This window comes from Diadema antillarum, unplaced genomic scaffold, assembly GCF_040938485.1.
Source record: "Diadema antillarum isolate AM-2024a unplaced genomic scaffold, OU_Dant_1.0 seq00000507_RagTag, whole genome shotgun sequence".
Lineage (NCBI taxonomy): Eukaryota > Metazoa > Echinodermata > Echinoidea > Diadematoida > Diadematidae > Diadema > Diadema antillarum.
In genome coordinates, this window is record NW_027271462.1 from 3,697,930 (window position 1) to 3,724,135 (window position 26,206).

The following is a 26,206-nucleotide window of genomic DNA, read 5'->3' on the forward strand; positions in this document are numbered from 1 at the left end:
TACCTCAAAACAAATAAAAGGTCGCTAGACATGAATTTTTAGTTAAGACCATATCCTGAAAGAGCAGACCTTAAGCTTTAAAATGATGTATAACTCAAATCAAATGGACTCTCCTAACCTGTCTAAATATTGGAAAGAAAGCACAAACTCAGAAAAAGTGTGAACTGAGAAAAGAGGCTCTGAAGTACAGTGTCTATTCAAGCGCTTAATCTTTACCAAACCGTGCTGGCTGTGCGATGAGTGGGACAAAAAACAGGAAGTAAACCACCAGAGTAACAACAATGAAGGGATTATTAGATTAAACTGAAATTAAACATGCCTCATTAACACATTCTGTCTATAATTAATGCCAACTTTCAAAGCAGTAGCACTATCCTTTCAAAAGTTATTAGAGTTGAAAGTGAAGAGTGTGGACAAGGTTTTTCAGAAATGAAAAGGGGATTCTAAAGACACACCTTATCACAATATTCTACCAAATATGTTCAAGATAAACTGGTAAAAAAACACACTTTCCTGCCCGTTTTATGATACCAAATTTTAGCATAATGTAAAAGAAGACCCGCTCTTTCAGAAAATATGAAAAAGTCAAGTTCGGCTAGGTTGACCCATTTCACGTATTTTCAGTCCTCACGCAAAATCAGTGTGTGCGACTTTATGTTCGTTTTGAGGTGCACGGTCACATAATAGTACCTTGGTAACCAAGAGATGGGGAGCAGAGAACTCCTTGTCCAGCTTGGTCCTGGACTGAGGGGCATCTGTGTTCATCTGCTCCTCTGGAACCTTACAAAAGACAATCAACAAATCTGAAGTTTTATTCCAGCCCAATCACCAAAACAAAACATTAAAAATTCAGGACTATTGTATTCTATCTAGTGTCATAAGGTATCTATCTAGATATAAAATGATCTTCACCATCAAAAATTTACACATTATGCAGTACAATGTATGAGCCGGATGAGGGCTCCAGACACCCATGTAACATTCCTATACTTCATTTAATACTAGATCATGTAGTATGTTGTATTAATGGTCTCCAATAGCAGGGCTCCAGTCTGGTGGCTTGTTTGGGACACTCAAAATTTGAAATTTTAGTGGCCAAAAAAAGGAAACATAAAAAAAGCAATTTGAATCTCAGTTGCCCCAGTGGGCAACATACAGTTAATCTCCCAGGCTATTTGGTGGCCCAGCATCAATCTTCAGTGACTCCTGGTCGTCACGCCACCACTTAAAGCCCAGCTATACCTATAATATACATAGATGCTAATATTAATTTGAAAACAAACTAACACCTCTTGCAATGTATAGGTCAGCAAGATACTCAAATGATAATGATGAGTTAAAGTTTTATCATTGCCACTTTTATATGCATTTATTACATTTTAAAACATTTAATTTCTTTCCCTTTATCCTCGTCATCTCATCATTTTCTTCAATGAAATAATTCATTATTGCAGTTGACATTATTGGTAGACAGAATCACTTACTAGATGCCACAAGCGATAGCCTCCTTCACGTGTCTGAATCTTGGTGTAGTCTCTAATCCTCGCATCATTTTGTCCCTGGCCATCATCTTAGGATAGAGAAAACAGAAAAGTTAATATCCTCACCACCTCCTCCCGTCTTTCCTTGGCAAATAAAGCTTACTTCAAAGCCTAATAAAGTTGACTGTCTTCAAATTTCTAAGTTTGACACCTCTCACATTCTGACAAATTCTAAGCTTTGCAATGATACCTAATACATCAAACTACAGAAATACACAGAAGTCACTCTATGAAATTGACATTTAACATGTTTTTTTTTTTATATCAGCCTTCAAGATTAGATGCAGTAGATTTTGCTGAATACAAAGCATTCAAACATGATATTGTATGTCAAATATTCAATTTTCTTCAGGGACGGATCCAGGAATTCCGTAAAGGGAAGACGCCATTACAAAATTAAAGGTGGGGGGGGGGGGGGGTGCATGCACATGCGCATATATGTACATGTACTGTGTCCTGTGAACCAGAACATGTACATGTATAGTGTATGCATGCATGTTACATTTTTGTAGGGTCAGAGTGACATTTTAATAGCATCTTGTAATAGCAACAGACTCACAAAATTCGACAAAATTAAAAAAACAAAAAACAAACTTTAAAACTAGAAATGTCGCTTTGGCGACTGGTATGCCTCCGCCATAATGCATGATTTTCCCAATAGCTCTAGATAGTACATGTGGACAATATGTGATTACATTTTCACAAAATTGGCAAAATATTGAAATGACAAGTTTGTCACAAATGTGTTGAATGTTCACCTTCCTTGACCTAGGTTTAATTGGATGAATAGGAGAGCATGTATCTAGGGATTTAAGGACTTTGACTTGACTTTGACCCATTCATACATGTAGGCATTGAGTAATTTGCAAGGTACAGGTGTGGAGAAAAAGTGCAATTTCTGAATTGAATAGTAAATTGTTACCATTTTCATCTGGCCCTTGATCCTAAAATTCATAAGATAATCACTTTCAGGTAGAACATGCATAATATGTACTAAGTTTCAAGATAACTTGAGCCACTTCCCAGATATGGAGGAAAAAGTTAGTTCAGCACTTTCACTTGATCTTTGACCTTTTGACCTTTGAGGCAAAAAAAGAAGGAAAAAAAAACTTTCCAGAGAATTTCTATTAAGTTACACATGCATACACCAAGTGTAAAAAAAAATAACCCTGCTGGCATTGCATAAATATGAGGGAAAAAGTAAAATTTTGAAGTGTTGCACTTGACCTCTGACCCCTGACCTTTGACCCCATGAACCCTACATTCTCTAGATAATCACTTCCAGTCAGTACATGTACATGTATATACTACAAGTTGTATGTTCCATGAAGATACCTTGAACAATTTTCCAAGGTACAGAGAAAAAAAAGAAGTTTTGATATTTTTACTTGACCTTTTGACCTTTGACCTCATGACCCAAACTTTCACCAGAGAATCTTAATTGGGTAATACATGTATACACTAAGTTTCAAGAAAATATCTTCAGGCATTCAATAGATATGGTAGAAATAGTGAAATTTTATGTATTTGACCCTGACCTTTTGACCTTTGACCTTTGACCTCATGACCCAAACTTTCACCAGAGAATCTTCATTGGGTAATACATGTATACACTAAGTTTCAAGAAAATATCTTCAGGCATTCAATAGATATGGTAGAAATAGTGAAATTTTATGTATTTGACCCTGACCTTTTGACCTTTGACCTCATGACCCAAACTTTCACCAGAGAATCTTCATTGGGTAATACATGTATACACTACGTTTCAAGAAAATATCTTCAGGCATTCAATGGATATGGTAGAAATAGTGAAATTTTATGTATTTGACCCTGACCTTTTGACCTTTGACCTCATGACCCAAACTTTCACCAGAGAATCTTAATTGGGTAATACATGTATACACTAAGTTTCAAGAAAATATCTTCAGGCATTCAATAGATATGGTGGAAATAGTGAAATTTTATGTATTTGACCTTGACCTTTTGACCTTTGACCTTGAGTATGTGCACCCAAAAGTTAATAGGTACAACTTCACCCCCTAATACACATACATGCCAAGTTTCATTAGGATACCTCAAGAGGTTTTGATAGTTACCTTGTCCACAAAATTCATTACGGACGGACAGAAGGACAGACGGACGGACGCTACGACGGACGGACGGACGGAAGGACGGACGGACGGACAACCCGAAAACATAATGCCTCCGGCACCACTTCGTGGCGGAGGCATTAAAAAAGAAAGATATTGCATAATATACAGTACCAGTAAATTTATCAGCATGAATGTTACAGTTGTATGTAATATTTTATAAGGCTAAAACTCACAGATATGAAACATGAGGGTATCCACTGACACTGGCTGGTAGTTTCCACTCCGGTTTTCAATGGAAGCAACTTTCTCAATCAATGCCACACGGTTGTTATCAGTTACCTACCATAGATGGGAACAACATACAGTCTATTGTTTTCTTTCAATCAACACATACAACAGTGTAACTAAACTTCATTCAAGTACATAATGTATGTTGCCAAGGAATCAATGTATAAGTTACCACTTGATTGAAATTCATGAATATAATAACTAAAACTATGGCACATAAAATTAAGCAAATATATTTTACGGTGAAAAATTTGAGCAAATGTTCTAACCTATTTCACTTTCTGTCCATTAAAATTGAAGTGCTGGTAATTTGCAGACTTAATCACTTTTAAGAGCAGTGCCAAAAAAAGAGTATGGGAGGATGATATGAGTTGAGTACTATACAGTGTGATGTAATTCAGATACATTAACCCATTGAGGACAGGCTGATTTTACTACAACATGCATTTCCCATAGACACTTGCCTGAGTATACTGTGCCTGAGCATACTGTTGCTACAACATTAATTTCCAATAGACACTTGCTTGAGTATACTCACGACTCTTCCTCAATGGGTTTAACTCTAAAAAGACTGGGGGGGGGGGCCTAAGAGGCCCCCCCTCGACATTTCGCGCGATTACTCACCAATACGCAATGCTCTTGCCGCGATGCTCTATGACTTTTTTCTTTCGAGTTTCCCGCACATTTTGACACCAAATTTGTGACGCCCGGGGGTACGGTTCTGAAGTTACATAACTTTTTGTACATGCACGTGAGACCGAAAATGGCTCAAAAATGTGATTTTGTGTACAAAGTCAATACAAATTGAGTTTTATCACATGGTTCATATAAATATGCTTATTTTTACTCTCAATGGCTAAAATCAATTTATTTTAGTAGCATTATGCTTCAAAAAGGGTCTGCCACAAATTTTGCTGAAAAAAACAACAAAAACAAAAGGTCGAAAAAACAAGGAAATACATAAGAAATTCATAAAACAATAAAATAAATAAGAAATTAATTTTGATACCGATTTTTTTTTTCAAGTACATTTGCTAAGAATGCTACAAAGAATATCTAGACCAAAAATGAGCACTTTTGGAGCTTTGTTTACTGATTTAGATAAAAAAGTCTGATTTCTCGCATAAATTAGCGTAATTAATCAAAATAAAATAAAAGAAGACTATTTTGGAAAATTTAAATATATGATCTTGTAGATTACATCGCACACTACCATTGTGCAAATTTTCGCGGCGATCGCGCTATCCACGGCCGAGATCTTAAGGGGGGGCCCTTTAGGCCCCCCCCCCCAGTCTTTCAAGCTACCAAAATAGCCCAGTCTTTTTAGGGTTAAGGATGATTATAAAAATGTTCTTTCCTTCCAGACAGATCATTTTCAAAGTATAATCCAATCTCATACTAGTACTTGATTTTATAAAGGTCTTTGAAGGTGATAATCTAAGTTAGGCATCTACTAGAGACTTGCCTGAGTTCAGCAGGAGGTATTTAAGATATATCATTGTCCCTTTGTCGATACTTTCAAAACAACTTTGACATTGTAAATAGAGTGCATCTGACATGCAAATGGCTTATGACTATGGCTGTTCAGATGAAATATTCACGTTTACACTTGATCTGTCACTATGAAAGCTTACAAAATTGACCAACATACATCTTTCCTACACTGTATAATAAAGAAATAATGACAAATCTTATGTTCAAATGCAAACATTTTTTAGTAAATCAGTATTATACATTGGTAAACACAGCAAAGTGCGCTGGAGTTTAGGCATTCAAACACTACAGGCTTCCATAAATGGACATGAAGGGTCAATTCAAGATGCTATTGGAACACACTTCAGAAAAGAAGTGAAGTTTCAAGTGTCACGCCGTTCCATACGAGAACCTGGTGGCCTGTTTATCAAGTCTATGTGGATTTCAAAATTCAGAATGGAACAGGTTTATCATTTAGATTTAGACCTTTCAGTCATATTTCAGTCATAACTGACTTCAAAACATTTTGTAATTTTTCTGGGGTTTTGTGTATGTATAATCAACCTTGAGATATACAAACATATGATTATACAAATATATTCCAAGTGTTTATAATACGGTATGTGATAACATACCCCCATGGTCTCTATAGTGTTGACCTGGACAGGCTTGCTGCTGTCAGCCGGGGTGTTGAAATCGTCTTGGTCCCTCAAAAGTCTCTGCTCTCCTCCTGGATGGTACCACACTTTAAGCAAAATAGGGAAAAGAACATGTTAAAATGACTATTTAGAGCTATTAAAAACACAAACTGTAGCTGTTTGTTACACTCTCATTGAGTTTAACATACATTTAGTCACTTGTGCTTGGGCATAACAAATATGGTCACAATGGATTTTACATATATTTGGAGAGCCAGCAAGTCAGTATTAAGTGTGTTTTTAACATCAAGCCTGTACTTCCAAGCACAAAAAAAGTTCATGATTCTATAAAAGTGGGATTTTTTGCACATTTCGCACAACCACAAGGTACGTTGCACAAAGGAAAGGCATGCCAATCTTTTTGCCTGCCATACGTTCCAGTAATTAATAACCGTATTTCACAGGATGAGAAACACACTAAATCATTCTTACCTAGTCATGCATTAAAAATTACTTGTGTGAAAATATAGCTGAAACAAACTGGCTGTACGACATTACATACTCAAATCCATCTCATGGGCTCTCTTCTGATTGACAACATGCCGCCTCCGGTAGGCTGCATCCAGGATCTTTTGCTTGGCTTGGGTGATACTGTCAACATCCAGGACCTTGACATAATATTCGTGTTTCCCGCTGCTGCCCACCACAGATAGATTCTGAATGAAAGAAGAGATTAATTTAAAGGTCCTGTTTACCTTTGGGAGCAGAGATTTTAAAAATGATATCACTTTTGATGCATATGTGTAGGTCAGTTGTGTATCACAAAACATCATACCTTATGCAATTTTTGCAACAAAGCCTAAAATATAAAGAGACATCACTATTTTTCTCATTACACCATAACTGTAGACGGTTTAGTTTGGAAACATTTTTATTATATCTATTGTTCACATTTTGTATATGTAGCAATATCTAACATTGATTATACTGTTTCAAATTTTTACATTGGTTGCTTCTATCCCTAACTCACATTTTTGAACTATTTTGAAGCAGTAATGCTGGGTTTTTGTTCCATCTGCAAATGGTAAATAATGCATTTAAAGCTCGGTCAATGTCAATAATGTCAATAAAAGAAAACAAAATGAAATAGGCCAACTGTTCTTGAGGAGGTTGTAGGGATGGGTATTACACAGGGCTGAATTATTTATGTGAAAGTTACAGATGCGTCAAGAGGTATAAAGTAACATTGATAGAATCAGGTGAGAAGAAATTGTTGCCTGAATGGCATGGTGTTATGATGGAAAACGTCAATATTTCCAACACAGTCAGACGACTGTAATCACTAGAGGAGAGGAATACTCCTTATCTGAGAGAAGAAAATCTAAAGTATACACGAAATTATTACAAACCAGAATATGGCTAACCTAAAAGAACATGAGGCAGTACTATAAGCAGTTGACAATACAATTTTCAGTCCTCCCTACCTATCATATCTAAATATTAAATTCTTCTAAAATGAACAAATCTACCACAAGTGTTTCTTTCACACAGGTAATTTGCTTTTGTTATCATAAATGTAAATGCTGATTATTTCCATATCCATATTTCAAAATGATGAAAAGCTGTTATAAGTAGTTATACATATAACAACTATTTCTGTAGCCTGGCTGACCACAGTATATCTTATACTGGCTTTCCTGCTGAGCAGCCTTCTCGAATATCTTGCAGTCACCACTGTAGCAGTCAAGGGTTTAAAGCTTTCAATCTGGCTTGTCTGGCATTACTGCTACACCTCACTCATGCAAAAGAGTCAGCAACAATTATGGACAGACAATTGTCCGTTCCTACCACTTCCTGGAATTCCACATCCTCCTCCAGGAGACAGTCAAAGTTGAGGGAGAAGTATGACTGCCCGGTGACGATGTCTACCGGTCCTTTCTCACACTGGATCTTGATGGACTGGTACAGCAAGTACAGAGACTGGGCAACGTGTTTCTACAAACATGAAAAATTATGATGGAACGATCTGATTAGAATGACTTTAATGGGGTGCACAGCTCAGGAAAAGATACAAATAAATGCAGCAGTGAAAATGATAATTGTATTTTTTTTTTATGTATTGCATAACCTGAGTGACTTTATAATTAATATTTCAGCAAAGAGAAAATATGAGTTTAAATTGATACTTGGCGCCCCCCCCCCTTTAATTTTGTAAAGGCACCCCCTCTTCACGGAATTCCTGGATCTGCCCCTGAAAGTGTACAACAAATTTAGAATGATCATTTCAAATCCACTGATGCTTTGATTAGAAAAGATGCATGCAAATCTGAAAGTCATTAAAAAATGGAGAGATGATTGACACCAACCTTCAAGAAGCCAAACATGCAGAGAGAAAGCCAATTTGACAAGAGCTTCTCCAATATAGTCTCAGTCCTGTTTGATGCAGAGAAATGATAAGGAAAAATAGGCAAGAAAAATTGTTCACTAAGAAAATGCGACAAGAGAAATGTCACCAGTACCAGAAAAGTTATGAACTGGCTGCTGTCCAGCATCTAGTGATACCATGACATTCTAACATAATTATTATTCTTTGACAGCTGCATCACGGCAAATAAAATGTACTACATGTGCATAGTATTATATATCACATTCAAATTCTGTGTATGGAGAAGAAACATTGCAAGCTGAGACACAGAAATGTATAGTGGATGAGAATAGAGTACCGATGCTTGGGAGCTTACAACAGAACAAATGATATAACCAAGAGTTTAACCCGTTGAGGACTAGTCCTGAGCATACTTGTGCAGGTGTCCATGGGAAATGCATGTTGTAGCAAAATCAGTCCGTCCTCAACAGATTAAAGTATGGAACTGGTGCAACAGTACTGAATTAATCGGCATAATCCAACTCAATGAATGGAGCAGCATTAGAATCTGTTACAGAAGTTTGTACCACACTTAGAGCTACCAGTAAAGCCATGACACAAAAAAAAAGCCTGTTGATGAATACTAAAGGATATATATACAGTATCCCTGATGAAATTATGTGCATAGTTTCCATAATCACAAAACATAGCATAACCATTCATTAGCTTTATAATACCAAACAGACCAAGCCAATTTCAGTTGAATTTCCAATACAGATGAGCTTCTATTCTAAGAAGCAGGTTTGTTCATCAGCTGAGCATAATTGTGCACAAGTCATACCTTCTGAAAAGTGACCTCATGTTACCAGTATCAGCACTGTCTGCAATTTTCTCCTCAAGAAGGGTCAGCAAAATCCTGGCATTTAGAGGTGAGAGAAAAATTGGAAAATTAGATTTTTGCATTTGTGATCATGGGCAAGTAAGATGGTAAATTTACAAAAATCGAAATAAACTGTAATGACTTCATGGAAAATTTGTAAAAATTATGTTTCCTTGTGTCTATTTCAAGTCACACTTCATCAAGAACAAAATGAAACTATGCAATCAACACAATAACACAAACAATACAAGACATGACTACTTGAGCTCTGATATAGATGTGCTATAAAATGTTTCGATTCTATATTGTGGATACCAACCTAACAGTTACCATATGTAATGGGCAACCAATAAAGTCTAATAAAGTTGATTAAATGTCTTAAGTTGAAAACATTCATTTCATACAAGAGTTATGGAGACTATAAACTTTGAAATGAAGTGATTATATTTTGTCCAACTTCATTTCCATAGCCTTCAATTGACATTGCAAGAAAGCTGACAACCTAAACAATGAATTTTCAGAAAAACAACTTTGGAGTTGGTGAGTCTTCTATAACATCTTCATTGATTTGAGAAACTTGTTAATATGGGGAACTAGGAAACAAAGGATTTCTGTTGTAATGTTGTATGAATTCAAATTATTATCATTATTTTTTCATAGCACTTAGAGACAATTAATTGATAAGTGCTATATAAATATTGTGAATTATTATTTATTATTAAACCAATGATTTTCTGCAAATCATATGCTGCACTTTGCATGTTCTATATCACTGCCATCACATAGAATGTGCTTCTTAAAGTCAGAATCAATTTTCTGTATTGATTACAACTTACTTTGTGAAGTATTCAAATTTTCCCTCTGACACAAGAATGACTGTGATCAGTGAGGCAATGTTGACTCTAGAACACAGAGATACACAAAGCATGAGGATGACGTTAATGTCACAATCTGAACAAATGAAATCAAAAGCACATTTGTTAGGAAAAAGAAATCACTGGCAACAGTTAAGACCTTCAAATAGTGTTCCCTTTCCTCTTTTCACTAACATATGCTGTGCTATGAAAGTGTCGTAAGGGAAAGATTACATCCATGTGTAAAAGTTAAATGGACATGTAAATACATACAATGTACATGAATATTCTGATAATATATTTCCATTCCTTCAAATATTTCCTGTAGGCAAAAATTACTGGTAGCTTACATCTAACACTAAAATAACCAGTTGATCTGTTTTTGTTTTGTTTTCTCTCTCTCTCTCTCTACAAACTGGCCGGTAAAGTACCATCATATACAAGGAAGCATAAATACATTACATGTGTATACAATGTACATGACAATGTACATTGGCTCCAGTGTGGAAAATAATTGGAGCATACAAAGCATATATTCAACAAGACCTGTCTGAAATATCATGCAAATGACTATACCCTATCCTTTTTTTTCACTGACATGTAATAACAACTACTTTATACATTGCACAGACTGATGCATATACATACACTGTATGAAGAAGAAATATTCATATGGAAAAGCTAACCTGTCTCTGCGATGTGACCTCCTTTTGTCTTCTAGTTCATGGATGAAGTTGGTCAAGAAGTCTTTATTGCCGAGCTGCCTTGAGAACATTATCATGGCCCTTTCCAGATCAGCATCCAAATACTGCAGTAGGAATAGAATTACAAAAAAATTGCAAAATGCTCACTGTTTCATCCAGCGCTGAAGCTATTTCACCTCATTATATTTTTGTACATAAAACTACAACAAATTCTTGACAGAATTCGTGACTTGATGGCTATCTCAGCTGTGTTTGTTTGTATTATTTTCATAGCAAAAATCAATGTATTCCATACAATAAAGTAAAAGTTTTACAAATAAAGCGCAATAAAAAATGGAGAAAATACAAAAGGAGGATAGCCCATTATCAGCAGTGACAATGATTGTCACTTCTTGGTCCTATTTCATTTAAAAAAAAAATGTTAAGATAGCAACTCTTGCTAGAAGAGTACTGTAACTTCCAATAGCAACAGCCAATCAGGAAGCCCGATTCTTGTCATTACCATGACAATTGCCATTCCAGCAAGAGTTGCTATTATATATATATTTTTTTCTTTTGGTTTGTTTTGTTTTGTTTTTGTTTTTTTAATGAAATGGGGCCCTGGCCTTCTATGAAGAGCAATGAAAGAGTCAGTAACCACAAGGGCAAAGTTATCTTTGAAGAGTTTTGAAAATGCATTTTTGTGACTTTATGAATTGGACTTACTTCGGGATCTGACGTGGCAGGAAGGACATCGAGCCCGGAGAAGAGCATGTTTCGTGTGTAGTCCTGGGTGTTGACAAAGGGAATGCCTAGACCTTTGACCTGTTCCTCTACTTCTGACATGTCAGCCTGGAGGTCATGGAATGCTGATCAAAAGATGCATAGTAAAAAATATTAGGTCATTTTCACTCCAGAATACCTCTTTTAAATTATGAAAAATTATGCCATAAAGTTGCATGCTATTTCTTTTCTAAATGGCACAGTGTGAACCTCCACAGTTTTCTGAAAGAGGATTAATATAATACAAGAATTGCACATATGGCTATATCTTTAGTAGTAGTAGTAGTAGTAGTATCTTTACATAAGCTACAAAATATCTACATGTACTCTTTGCAACACGTGTAGTAAGGTACTAGTAACACACATTTACACCAAGAAAAAAAAATGATTGAAAAGACAAAAGTAGATACATAGACCAAAATAATGTAAGTTGCATGTGATGACTAGCACAAATATGATTTCCAATCACAACCCTACCCCATCTTTGTCCCTCATCTTTACCTAGAAAATGTCAAAAACTAAAGGAAACATCTCCTAGTGTATATCCTGTAGACCATAGTTCATACAGGCCTGTACCAATGGTAAAATCTTGAAATAATAAGAAATATAATCAACATACAGCACTCTTGTTCTGTCATGTTCAGTCTAACTAATGACCCTAAGACATGACCCTATGACATCACATCCAGAAAAAGAAATCAAAATATTACAAAATCATAATTAACATATTAATTTCCCTTGCAGTATATTTGCACACAAAAAAAATCCCATATCACCTAATTTAAACATAATCTTATCTGTACGAGTGCACCTTTGTCAAGGTAGTATATGAAGGGGACCTATTGGATCTTATGTTATATTGAAGAAACAAATGACAAAGATCTACCAATGACTGAAATTTTTCCATACCAGCTTCGACTTTCTGTTGGATTTTCTTTTCAACCAACTCAAGTTCCTGCGCCTGCTTGTCCAAGTTCTCGTAACTCCTACGGTACAGTCCGAAGCCAACCAGCACCATCACAATGATGATCAGCACAGCACCGCCACAAGCACCACCGATGATGGCGCCCAAAGGTAAACCTGTCGGGTACTGCACATAGCCAACAGAAAAGCCAAGGTTGCCTTGACTCACCTGCAAAGTGACAACAGTAAGATGAGTCAAGCATGTTACATGAATAGGGAAATTATTTGTATTTGTGAAATGAGTGCAGATATGGATGTTTATTACTTGCTGTAGCTCACAATGAATGATATTAGTCCATGGTCCATCTTAACACAAGAGACCAAGTTCTTAGTACATTATAACATGCCAACTTACAGTACTTACATGTAACCAATGTCCATTAAATGTTCATTTGTGTCGTGTGATCATGGTAATTTCATACCTAACCACATTTGGGGTTAAATCTTTAATGTCTCTTATGCTTTCAGTCAATAGAGCAATGAAAGCATATTTTCACCTGCTATTGATATACTTATTCTAACAGCATATTCCCAACAGCATATACTTAACAACATTTGGGGTTAAATCTTCAATGTCTCTAAGGCTTTCAGTCAATACAGCAATCAAAGCATATTTCCACCAGCTATGAATATACAATTTTAACAGCATATACCCACTTTTTATACCACCAAACAATTCTGTGTCTGTATGAATGTGCATAATATACATAACGATTAAGTAATAACAAGCAAGAGTTAGCAAATTCTTCGTATTTGTGTTAATTCAATAAGTTTTGGTGCTTACAATTTTGTTAATTCAAAAATGTAAAAAGAAAATGCATCAAATAAATTCTGCAAAGCATTGTTCATTATACAATGGATTTCTGGCAAAAAAAAAAATATATATTTCTACCGACTTCAAGAACAGATGATGCAAATTTCTTCAGGGGCATCAAAAGGAATAGTGTGCATGTGGTAACTATGGAATACAGTCTAAACTCATTTGACTATACCACATGGTTATAAAAAAAAAACAATTTCATAATTTCCCTTATGCACACAATAGGCCTACCTACTGATCACAATATGTGTAAAATGTCAAGAAACATAGTGGACTCTACACAACTACAAAGGTTTTCTGTCCTTTAAAGAAACTGTATCTTCTCATTGTTTTCTCCATTTCACAGAGAAATGTTACAAACTGCTTAGACATATTTCTAAGTTGAAATCTAAACCTAGAATGTAAAATTATTTCTCCAACATGGACGCATTTGAATAAAAGGATGCGTCCCACTGACATTTGTCAGTTATTAAAACAAGAATAGAAATAGAACAGCCAAATAAGATGACTGAAGAACTTTAAAAACAATTTAATGGAGAAAGAACAAAATCAATCGATCAATGGCATAGTACACTACTTTAATATCTACAAAAGACAACTATGCTTACATGGACTGCTGGAAGATTTCTTGTCGGACCTTCCCCTAATGAACCATTATTAAATCCTGCTGATGGTGCCTTTTCTGGCATCTTGCAGATCAGCTTTTCGCTTTCCAAGATTTGGACTACACATTCACCGTCTCCACCAACAAAGACCTGCACATCATCTTCATTGCTGGCCAGGTTGAGATTATTTCCCTAAAAATATGACATGACGATAGAAGGGAAAGAGATAAGAAAAAGCATGGTAATTGTAAAAGCTGAAAGAAGCTACATTTTGTATTAAAGGGTGTGTACAGTTCTGGTCGAGGTGAAGATTTAGCTTTTAACTTTTCGTGAGATATTTAGAAACCACTCTATGAGATGTCAAAGAGCATGCAGTTCTAAGGGGTGTCAAAAGTTTATTCGATGAAAATCGGTTTTGAAGTGGCTGAGATATCCAAAAACAAGGTGAAACAAAGAGATACTAATAAAGTTGGGGCATGTCGCCTTTTATTATTAGCACTTTTTTGGATATCTCAGCCATTTGAAAACCAATTTTCATCAAATAAACGTTGAATCCCTCTTAAAATTACATGCTCTTTCATATTTCATAAAAGGCTTTTCATTATCTCACTTAGGAATGTTCAAAACATGAATCCCTACCTCAACCAGTACTGTACAGTCCCTTTAACATAGAGGAGAAAACTAATGAGAATTTAAATGGAAAACTTTAGGATGGGTGCTCAACTTTTCAGGATTTTATATGCTTTGAACTTAGTGTAATTACCATGATAGTCCCGCATGTTTCATGTTCTTCAGTTGCACAAAATACACCCATCATGCCTCAAATAAAATTAATGTAATTATATTTCCATATATGTATGTCAATTGCCATAGATTTAATTTCATACAGCATATTCACATATAACAAGAAATATGTATTGAGAAAATCCTTAAGCAGGTTATAGATCCCTGCTAGAGAAGGCAGCTCATCATGAGTTCATTGACACCAGTGAGAAGCAGGCAGGCGACTGCCATCTATTTATATCACGTGTCGGACATTTCATTTTTACACCCATTATACATGTACTTTCAGAATTCAAACTCAAAAGTAGTTTAATATATAAATAAATAAATATATATATATTATATATACAAGTAACAAAGCTGCAACAAAGTTCATGCTGTATTCACCAACGGTTTATTTCTTCACACATGTGAAGAAATAAACCGTTGGTGAATACAGCATGAACTTTGTTGCAGCTTTGTTACTTATCTTTTTATCTTGCCAACACGTGGACTACCTTATCAACATGGATATTATATATACATATATACAATTCTTTTTTTTGTGTGTAATCATACATATCTCTCTGTCTTCATGTAAATGTACAGGATGGTTCTTCGTCACACATCTTATGGTTTTTATCCCCTTTTAATTCCTTTTTGTTGCCCTCTATATCAATAGTTGTCTTCTTCACCTCCACACGCTCTACATGCTCTGTACATGCATGTTGAAAATCAAACTATTTCCCAATAATAAAGAAGCCTTTCCGTTGTGTCTACCACTGTGTACCTCATCAGTCAGGTTAGTGCACACTGCGCTTCAAGTGCGCACTCAGTGCATGCATACACACCTCAAATATATGCAGCTTGAATTCCTCTCTGTTTTTGCCCCATTTACCAATGACAGTCTTTCAAAAAAATTGAATAGTTATCTGGATTCAGACGGTTATTTTTTTTTTCTTTGTCCCTATTTATTGCAAATCCAGTTCTTTTTTATGCCACTTATGATTTATGAAACAGTGTATAACGACATACAGTTTTAATATTGTATATTTGCTCATGGGATCAGCCTCGAAAGGCCAATGGCCTACTGCTGATTTCCTCCACCATTTATTTTAATTGTTATGTCAATCTTGAACACACACTTTTTAATTTTTAACTGTGATTATGTACTTATCCAAAATAATTTTTGGTTTGTATATGTATGTGTTGGAACTGATTGATTGTATATTTATATGTTTTTACCTGAACTTGTGGAAATAAACTTGAAACTTGAATTTTTTTAGCAGTGTCTTGGTATACTAGAACCACACTTCCCCTAACATTCAACTTTACTGGGTTAACCTAATGGAAGGAATTTCAGAGATGAATCTTGAATATGAAAGGATACAATACAATTTCCTTCTCAAGCATTACATAGATTACATGTAGATGGATATAATTGGCGTATGACATTTTCACTGATTCCACTTTCATTTTAATAGCAAATCTCACATTAAGTTCTAGCAAGTTGCTTTCAGGCAGATTGAAAATTGAATCTGGTCCCTCAAAATTGTAGTAAACTGGATCTGGGAAGTATGTGATGATTTCATTCCAGTTGATGACAAAACCATCAAAGTCAAATTGTAAGGAAGCTGTAAGACCATCCTCAGTTTGTCTTCTCCTCCGTGATGTCGTGTCCCCAGGATAGGTCGGCGAGGGACAAGTAAGAACGGTGGCACTTCCATTGCCATTACAAATCTGAAAATAAAGGCAGATAGAAGTAAAGAATTAAATGTTAAGAATTTATATTTCAACATTAGTCTACAACACAACAATTTCTTATACAAAAGTATCAGTTCTACAAAAGTTTGCCCCTTTATATTCCGGTCTTAATGCATGAAACGTGCTTGAGAGAAGTTCTTTCCTTATGGTTGTTGCTTTTACATGAATCAGAAATGACATCATTAATTTGAAAATGACACTAGAAATGCACTCAGAGAGCGCAGACCACCGCCAAGACAGCAAATCATTTCTAACCATACACATAATAGATATACTCTTTCCCAATTAAAAAATCCTTTTGTTTACGTCATCAGTTTCCAGCTGTGCAGTGGCTTGCCCAAGCACAGCACACGCTTTCAGTGCGTGGGTGCATGCAAACCTCCAGTATGTGCAGCTTGAACTCCCAAGCTCATATGCCAAAAGAACAAAAAAACCTTCAAAGATCTATAAAAATTCTTGGATCACTACCAAAACTTAATCATCTGTTCCTTGTGTCTTCATCAACTTTTCCTGCAAGTTTCATTCAAATCCATTCACAACTTTTATTATTTATTTTGTTAAAAGAGAAACCAACACTGATGATCACTTAATCTCCTTCCTTGGTTGAGGTAATGAAAAGAGAGAGAGAGAGAGAGAGAGAGAGAGAGAGAGAGACAGATAAAGATTATGACATATATTCTGTCACCTAAATATTCTTTCAGAATACATTGTATATCACAGGCTTTGTTGGTCCGAATTCTGAATTATAGCATGTGTCACATGCTAACAACAGGAAAACGCACTGACTCCTCATATTTCTGTCAATCACTCCAAACTGGTTGGCCTCATCAAGTTCTTAATTTCAAAGAAGTCTCATTTGATGCAGAGACTCCAACTCTCCCGCTTTCGACGGGAGATCTCCCGCCAAAAGCTCATTTTTGCAGTATCTCCCGTTCTCCCGCTTGAGATTTAATTTCTCTCGCCCTGGCTCTGTGTCTCCCGCTTGAAATGATTTACTTATTGTCATCGTATTTTGAAAAATAAGCCTTAGATAGCACGAGAGAGCATCAAGAACCCTAGAGCTATAGAGCCCTAGACCCCAGTCGAAAGGAACTTCGCGCACATCAAGTTGGCGGAGTCTCCCGTTTGCCGTAGGTTTCAGGCGGGAGAATATCCAGATCAGAAGGTGCTTGGGGTTGGAGTCTCTGTTTGATATCCTGAATAATATGAGCTATTAATAATGTTGGTACTAATGTGAGATAGCATTTCACGTTTATGAATACCAGCACTTATAAATTTCAGGAAAACTTCAAACAACACAAAATTTCAGGATAATTGGGAGACCTTTCACAGTACATTTACCGGTAATCATAACTTGTAAGAATTCCTCTTATACAATATAAATACTTGCTCTTTGGAATCATATATCGGGGTAATTTGAAGAATTAACTGCAGACATATGGTGTAGATAAAACATAAGCAATAAAAACCATGTACAGACCTCTGACGTCTCTGCTCCAGAAGTTTGTGATATTGCCTTGATAACTGGCATCTGAATCAAGTCAAATCTTTCTCCAGTGACAATTATATCAAGACCTCCCCTGAAATGGCAAAATCAAGTATTAGTATATTACATATGTGATGATGTTAGGTATAAAAATCCTGACTAATTAATATTCACACTGATTTAAAACCAATCTTGGTCCTATTATACAAAGAGTATTTCTAAATGAAACATCAGAATAGCTATGTACAGTTGAACCTCTCGTATCCGGACAAGTCGGGACCGGGGCTCATCCGGATAAGGGATTTGGCCGGATACGGGAGACTCAATGCTTTATACATGTACATATACATACACATGTACTGATGTAGCCCATTGTAGTACCACATGTAGTAATGTGTATACCGTAGTTATGGGTAAACTCGGCCTAGCGGGAAAAGTCGGCCGCCAGCGCGCACAGTACATAAAATTGTACTGTGCGCGCTGGCGGCCGACTTTACCCGCTAGGCCGAGTTTACCCATAACTACGGTACTGCAACCTTTTCATTGTTACATTTGGGGATGTTTGGGGATGTTAAAATGTCTGAAGGTAAGCAATTTGGAAGGAAATTTGATGTAATATGTATGTCAATCATGTTGGAAGTAATATGTAATTCATGTGTGTTTGTGTAGGAGTCTCAAGGAGTTGGGAATCCCCCTTTCCTCCCGTATGGCTTTATTTAAAAAAAGAAAAAAATTCGCGGCGAGATTGCGTCCGTATAATAGAGAGATCCGGATAAAGGGAGGCCGGATAATAGAGGCTCAACTGTAGTTACCATAGATACAGCTAATTAGCTTCAATTGACATATACACTGTAATATTATGGTTGTACTTACTGTGATTTGCAATTTAAGTATAGAGGACATATGCTTGCAAAGGCATTGACTCATTTTGTGCCACACTTACAGAAGGTAAATTGGCATGGCATTACCAGTGAAGCACTACATACTATTTAGTAACAAGAAGAATGAATACAGTGACTTTTTAAAGAACGGGTTTGTTAAACTCAAGAAATCTCTTCCAAGAGTCTCCTGTTGAAATTGACGATTCCACCATGTTGATCCATTATGTCCACTTGATATACGGTTAAAGTCTGACTTACGATATAATCGACTGTGTCCTGTCCAAGCCAGTGATAAGTGGGTTGGGCTGGAAGGTAAACTCATCGGCTGTTGTCAGCTGTGTTCCATCAAAGGTCATAGTCAGAGCGTAACTACCCACTGAAGATTTTGCGGTTGTACATGATGTTTCATTTGGACTACGAGCACTGTGGAAAACAGAAAATACATGTATACATGCATTTCTTCTTTGTTTTTCACTGTATCCCTCCATGAAACTACATTACAATATATTATTTATACTAGACCAAATGAAAAAGAATTTGAAACAATGGCTTGGAATTTGAAACCATCAGTTTCTGCTTTACCGGGCTAAAACCCTGCCAAAAAGTGGAAGCCAGTTCATAACAGTGATGTAATGAATTTGGAACAAACACCCAATTCTTTTAATATCTCATTTTTTTCTTCATTCTCTTCAGTACATCTCTTTGAAAACACCTCAGTCTTTAGGGTGACATGTTGTTTGATGAATTACATACTTTTTTTTTTCAAAGAGTGCAATGGACAGATCTTTGTTCTGTTTGTTATGCTTTTACTCATGAGAGTGTCATAATGAAGTCTGAATAAGTTGCTCATTGCCATACATCTATAATTGCTTACTCTGTGTGTGTGGGGGGGGGGGGGACAAAAAAGTCCTCTCCTGTAATTGAAATTAGATGATTATTAACCAGGAGTGAAACTGCACAAAACATTGATAATGGTTTCACAATCACATATGAGTCAGTCTCCAAGCTCATTCAAAATGCTATATTTTCTTGTATAGTGTACAGATATGCATGCAATCCTATAAAACATCATCAAGAGCATAATATACATACGCTCACGCAAGCTTTTCTCATCTGAATAGAGTTTGCAATACTTCTCAATGTAAACAGACAGAATTAAAAAATCAACGGCACATGCTTTAAAGCCTCTTATTCTTCAAGGTCACTCATATGCTGCATTCGGAAACTTTAGTACATGTATTCCACGCTATTTTGAAATACAGGCCCTTGTATAAGAGCTCAAACATAGAGTAGGTCAGTCTGAATACTAATATTATGAACCAGTTCCTTATATGTCAACCTGGCATACCAGGTTCTAAAAATGTAGACCAAAGTGCCTGCAGTTGAGACTTAAAGTTGTGTGTATTTGCGATATGCTGGCCAGAAAAATTACTTTTTTAATTAAAAAATTACAGTTTCTCCTATCAATATCTGTTCTTTTTCTGTCAAAACTGTCTGTGTATTTTTGTCTAATTAACCTTTCACAATGCAATAGTATGCTTGTTTTGCTATAAAACTCATACAAATACCTGCGTAGCAATCAATAGTGAGCCCAGTAGATTTTGACTTTCGCTGACCACACCAGTGCCATAGTGTATGACATATGAGCCGCGTGCACGCTCTACTAAATCTCAAGTGTGATCAATATTTTGCATTGTACATCTAGTAGATTATGGAGAGGGGATACATGTGCTGCTTGACTGGTTTTACATAGACAGACTATTATTAACCTGTCTGTTTTTTGTTGACTGGCAAAAAGAATCTCGTTTAGGGGTATTAAAGGCTCTCAGAAAATTGCAGGGGTAACCAGTCAAGTCATAATCAGCAAATGGGTCACATCCCTGTTTACAAGTCAAATGACTCGTCTACCAGCTAATAAAATGTAAGCCTACCCACATGCAGCTTTCTAATGTCAACTCACATATCAATACATTCTGCATTTCCGAATAGGGCTATTACATTCCTTCCAGAAGTGAGGAAATCTCCAGAAATCGTGACTCTGGTTCCACCTGCCGCTGGTCCCTCTGTCGGAGTGAATCCACTTATCATGGGATCCTTGGTAGAACACACATGAACAACGGGTAAACAATGTATGTGTCTGATCAGTCTCAAAGTGTTCATTTCAGCACTTTGCAGCTACATGTACATGTAAAGCTACTAGACTGTATACTTTAATATACTATTTGAAGGCACCTATCGTGTGAATATAGTGGAATACAGTTTCATCCCCTATCAGCAAAAATGACTTCTACACTTTGGCTCTTTTCGTCACTTTTAATAAATTGAGGTGTGCTACATCATTCTCCTCTGGATGAGTTTAGAGAATCAGAGCTGAGAATACACAGCTGTATTTTCAAGTTCACTCTAATGGGTCCTTGAAGGAGTAAATGGGGTAAATATCAGTCTCATAGAATACACTTACTCTGTAGAGAAACTCCTCTTCACTGTTTGCATCTCTCACTTGACTATCCAGAGTGACTGTGAGGTCAATTTGTCCCTCACGTATCTGACCTGCTCTTCCTGTCAAACAGCTGACACTAACAAGAAACAAGAAACAAAACAAAACACAACAAAACAATCAATATGTGGAATTAATGCACTGCATGGACTGAAACTTAGGCAGTCTAAAAATAAAAAAAATAAAAAAAAGAAATGCCTAGCTAAAACTCTCCTATGGGTGCCTTGTTGAGGTAAGTATACTGTCATCTTAAATGCTTTTTTTTGGCCCAAATCAAGGTACACAATATAAATAGCATGTTTGAACAATTCATATATTAAATAAGTGTAAGGTTATCTTGCTGTCTCACTTTTCTTCATGAAAAGGATGTATTGGCTATAAATAGCAAATCATTTTTTGTCTTTTTTTTCTCTCTTTTTTGTTTTAATCCAAAACAAGGTGCCCAGCCAAGATTACTTGAATGGGAGTATGCAAAATGCTTGCAAAAACACCAAAAATGACAGAATGGTATGGTGTAACATAGGTGTTTTTAAACTTGGAGGACTCCAATTTTACACAAATATATAATGAAAACAATCCTTAACAAGCACTTTGTACTGCTTTTCTCTTTTGCTGCATAAAAAGTTGTGGAGACAGAGAGAGCTACATGGCAGGTACAGAACAGTGTCTTAATAAAAAACCATTTTTTTGGAATGCAACAGCGAATGTTTTGGTGTAATTTCAGAACAGGAAATGTCACTGCAAATATGCAATGAATCTGTTTTGTGCAATAAGCCCACTTCTATTTATGTCTACTTTCACACTTTAAAGCAAATACATTTTTCATTCACTATTTGACACGATCAAAGGACTCCTCAGGAAAACTGTGCATACTTTTTATTTAAAAACTTTTACAAAAGTTGTTTGTTTCCTTCACTCTCTCATTCTTATTTGTATATAATTCCATGTCAGCCTTTTGGATTTGAACTTGAAAGAAATGTGAATTAAAATGTAAATGTAATCCCCATGATGCTATTACAAACAATATGAATCAAATTTTATCACTATTAATACAGATCAAATAGATTTTCAGACACTTGCATGTGATTATTCAAATTCATGTAATTCTTCCGTGGAGATGTTTTTTGTTGCAATTGATTGATGAATTACCCTACAACGTTGATGTAGGGCAATTTGGCAATCAATTGCAATTGCACCTGAGTTGGCTAAAGTCAAAAGAATTAATATGAAATATCACTGAACCTGATTTATACTCCACCTAACAATTCTGTGTTTGCACACTGCCAAGAACGATGGATACTAACATTTCATAATATATTGTACTGGTATAGTGAAAAGCTTTTTCCTATTTTGAGGGCCATTGTGTGCAGTTATAAATTGTATCAAGGAACGTTCCTGTTCTATTCAAATTGTGTCTTGCACAATTCTAAATCCAGTTTTTGTGTGTGCCTATTTTCTTGAGACTTTCTCTAAAACTGAAGAAGTACAGACTGAGTAGTATGACTTGCAAAGCTCTTTACTTCATTTTGGAGCCATGATGTGCTGTTACCCTGGCAGTAATATTTGCAGCAGTTGGGGGAAAAAAATCTTACAGAGCCCTTCATTGAGCTGATCTTGCACCATGTTTCTTTTAAATAGCTTGAGAACCGGAGTACACATTGTAGTAGATTGATTTAACACATTCGCAACAGATCAACTGCCCAACCTACTGACCACACACGGATTCCTTTAATCATGCCCTCTTCAAACTTCATTTGGAGAGGGTATAACAAGGTTACAGCTTTATCAAATATTCATAATATCGGACCCTGTTAGAGAAATTGGTAATAAGATTGTTCTGCATTCTTTTTTTTTTCTTTTTTTTTCTTTTTTTTTTTACAATCACTACCCTCAACAGCTTTTGTTCACTTACAGTGGTGCCTCAAAATACAAACCTTTGCCCAGGGTCATAGAACTCTTCCATGCCATTTAAATCACATTCAGTCTCTGCCACTGTGATACTGGAGATATCCTCAAAGTTCACTCCAAGGTCAGTTCCAAAAACTTCTAATCTTGTTCCTCCATCTACTGGTCCAATTGCAGGGTAGAACTATCAGAGAATTTCAAAGAGGAAAGACTATAATTATTATGCCATTGATCATGTATCACCCACAAAAGTGAAAAGGAACATGTGCTTTCTATTGACATTTGCTAAAATTTCTTAACCCGTTGAGGACGAGTCCCGAGTATACTCGGGCAGGTGTCTATGGGAAATGCGTGTTGTAGCAAAATCAGTTCGTCCTCAACGGATTAAACTACTTTTGCAACATGTCATACACCCATTGCTTGTCAACTTTCTAACAAGCAAAAACAACACCCACATAAGAGACACAGACTAAAGTTTCTTTGATAATGCATATGGCATAAATTCTTATATTCTGAATTTGAGTCACATTTTGTGAGTAGAACCTACATGTATGCCTAGAGTATTTGATGTATACAAGAATTTCAACCCTTACATCAAGTACACACAATTTAAAAAGATGTTCGCTTAAATTACAAATATGTAATTTGCATGATATACATGACCAGTCCTGTACACAATGTACTTTGTTGCATTATACAAAATATGATGTTTCAAAAAGCACGGAACAAGTTCAAAAACAGAATTATTAAAAAGCATGGAACAAGTTCAAAATCAGAATTATTCAAAGTATTCACTGACTACACTGTTTTTAATCACTGTTGTTACATCCCTATCCAAAACAATATCTCCGTAACAGGCTGAACTGCATCATGACTTCCCAATCAAGGACATTCTAATATCAACATCTTCCCAGGTCAATGAACATTAAGTCTGATAATGTACTTACACCGGTTATTTCAGGGGGATTACATTGCAGATACTGGCTCTGATCGAGGGGAGTATTATCCTGGCAGACTTGGCTCTCTTGGACGTTGCAGTCATCACCACACCAGAGACATTCTAGCTTTTCAGGCGTCGACACGGGTGATAGACAGCGACTGCAGCTTCCATTATTCACTGAACACTTGTAGAGTGTCACTATTACAAAAACATTAGGAAGTAACTTACTGTAGTTCATCTTATTATCATTATCATTATTTGGCATTTCAACATAAAATACAACGGAAAATCATATTCCATGACAAAAAGATTGTGGAGGTTCTAGGTGCATACCGCCGGTCTGAGATGAATGACTCCACACGAACAGGAGATCACTGTTTACTGTAAATGTTGGTATTTTCGCCCAATTATTTTTTCGCGTTGGGTGGCTTAAAAATATAATCATTGGTTCCTGAATTCAGCCTGTGCAATTGTCAAACCATTCAAAATGTGCAGATATTGTAAATTAAGGTATGTTCATGAGTTTTAGAATTCATGCTAGCCATACTCCTAAGAAGAGCGAAATACGCGAAAATTTCTGTGTTTACAGTAGTTTGCCTCAAATCTATCAATAAGGTCCTCCCCTGATATAGGGCCTATGACTTCTTAATTTGAAAAGTATACCATTATAAGCTACAATTATCATGAAACTTAACATCATCTGTTCACCTGGTGAGTGGTTTCAAGTTTGGTGCTAGTGTTAGTGTTGGTGTTAGTGTTATCTTCATAATGCATTGAATAAAGCTAAAACACTACATATCACAGCATAAAGTGTGATATCGATTGTTACTATTGCTCGTGTAAGGCCTACCATAAAACATTAATTCCACATGAAATCAACCAGAAATGCCTCAGTTTATATTAGACAAATAATAATGAATGGATACAAATTTCTGAAACAGCATGGATTTCTTTTTTTAAGCTCTGTGGTACAAAAATATACAGGAGGGTTTTGCAGATTTGTATTTTTAGCTCAGTAGACAAACTACCTTTCTAACATACAGTTCATACAATGTACCATACACATTCCCATACACATACATTTGTATACAATGTGAGTGACAATATGCTATCCATAAACTCATTTATGGGTTCACATTCTCTTCAATTTGGGTCATTTTATGATGAAATAGCAATTTAATCCAACCATAAAATATACAAATTATTGATTTGGTATAAACCTGATTAAGATTAGCAAAATAAGATTGGGTTCAAGAAATGTATGCCAACATTTAAACAAACACAAAAAACCAAAAAGTGACATATTTCATGAAACCATGCAAGGGAGTGATGTTAGCCATGAGATAAACATCACTCAAATCACCGACATGAAGAGGGGAATTACAGTATATACTTTTGTGCCATTATTGGACTGAATATCATACAGTGATTCTTGAGTCATTAGTGAAATGCAAGATAAACTTCACATATTGTGTCCCTTACATCTTAACTCTATTCTAACTGGGTTAGAATAGGGTTCTAACTCGACGTTTCGCGCCACGATTCCGCAATGCGCCATGATTCCGCAACGCACAAAGATTTTGCCTCGTCGTTTTATGAATTTTTTCATTGAAGTCTTCCGCATATTTTGAGACCAAATTTGCGACGTCCGGGTACACCGTTCTGAAGTTACGTAATGTTATTCATATGCATGTTAACCCGAAAATGGCTCAAATTCATGATATCGTGTGCAAATTGAATGCAAATTGTGTTTTTTACTTAAATTGATATAAATTAGATTATTTCAACTTTTAACCATTGAAATTAATCAATTCTAGTGTAGATAAGCCTGAAAAAGTGCTTACAACAAATTTTGTCAAAAAACAATAGAAAACAAAATGTCAAAAAACAATAAAATACATAAGAAATTAACAAAACAATAAAAAAAAAGAAATTGATTTTGATTGTGCTATTTTTTTACATGAAAATTGTTTGATATAACTCGA

The 26,206-nt window shown here is 35.8% G+C and overlaps 1 protein-coding gene across 1 annotated transcript in view; it reads right to left on the reverse strand.

Annotated features, from left to right (window-relative positions):
• LOC139734030 (plexin-A4-like) overlaps positions 1-26,206 on the reverse strand; it is a 63,500-nt gene that overhangs the window by 8,062 nt on the left and 29,232 nt on the right. Inside the window, exons 9-27 of the mRNA XM_071644837.1 lie at positions 23,311-23,465; positions 21,341-21,455; positions 20,840-20,973; positions 19,138-19,302; positions 17,993-18,092; positions 16,243-16,488; positions 13,990-14,178; positions 12,508-12,730; positions 11,542-11,684; positions 10,819-10,940; positions 10,115-10,180; positions 9,240-9,314; positions 8,400-8,466; positions 7,882-8,028; positions 6,596-6,749; positions 6,031-6,140; positions 3,868-3,973; positions 1,485-1,570; positions 691-780 (exon numbers count right to left, since the gene is read on the reverse strand). Of these exons, the coding sequence (XP_071500938.1) occupies positions 691-780; positions 1,485-1,570; positions 3,868-3,973; positions 6,031-6,140; positions 6,596-6,749; positions 7,882-8,028; positions 8,400-8,466; positions 9,240-9,314; positions 10,115-10,180; positions 10,819-10,940; positions 11,542-11,684; positions 12,508-12,730; positions 13,990-14,178; positions 16,243-16,488; positions 17,993-18,092; positions 19,138-19,302; positions 20,840-20,973; positions 21,341-21,455; positions 23,311-23,465 (2,493 nt within the window). The remainder of the gene's footprint in view (positions 1-690; positions 781-1,484; positions 1,571-3,867; positions 3,974-6,030; positions 6,141-6,595; positions 6,750-7,881; positions 8,029-8,399; positions 8,467-9,239; positions 9,315-10,114; positions 10,181-10,818; positions 10,941-11,541; positions 11,685-12,507; positions 12,731-13,989; positions 14,179-16,242; positions 16,489-17,992; positions 18,093-19,137; positions 19,303-20,839; positions 20,974-21,340; positions 21,456-23,310; positions 23,466-26,206) is intronic.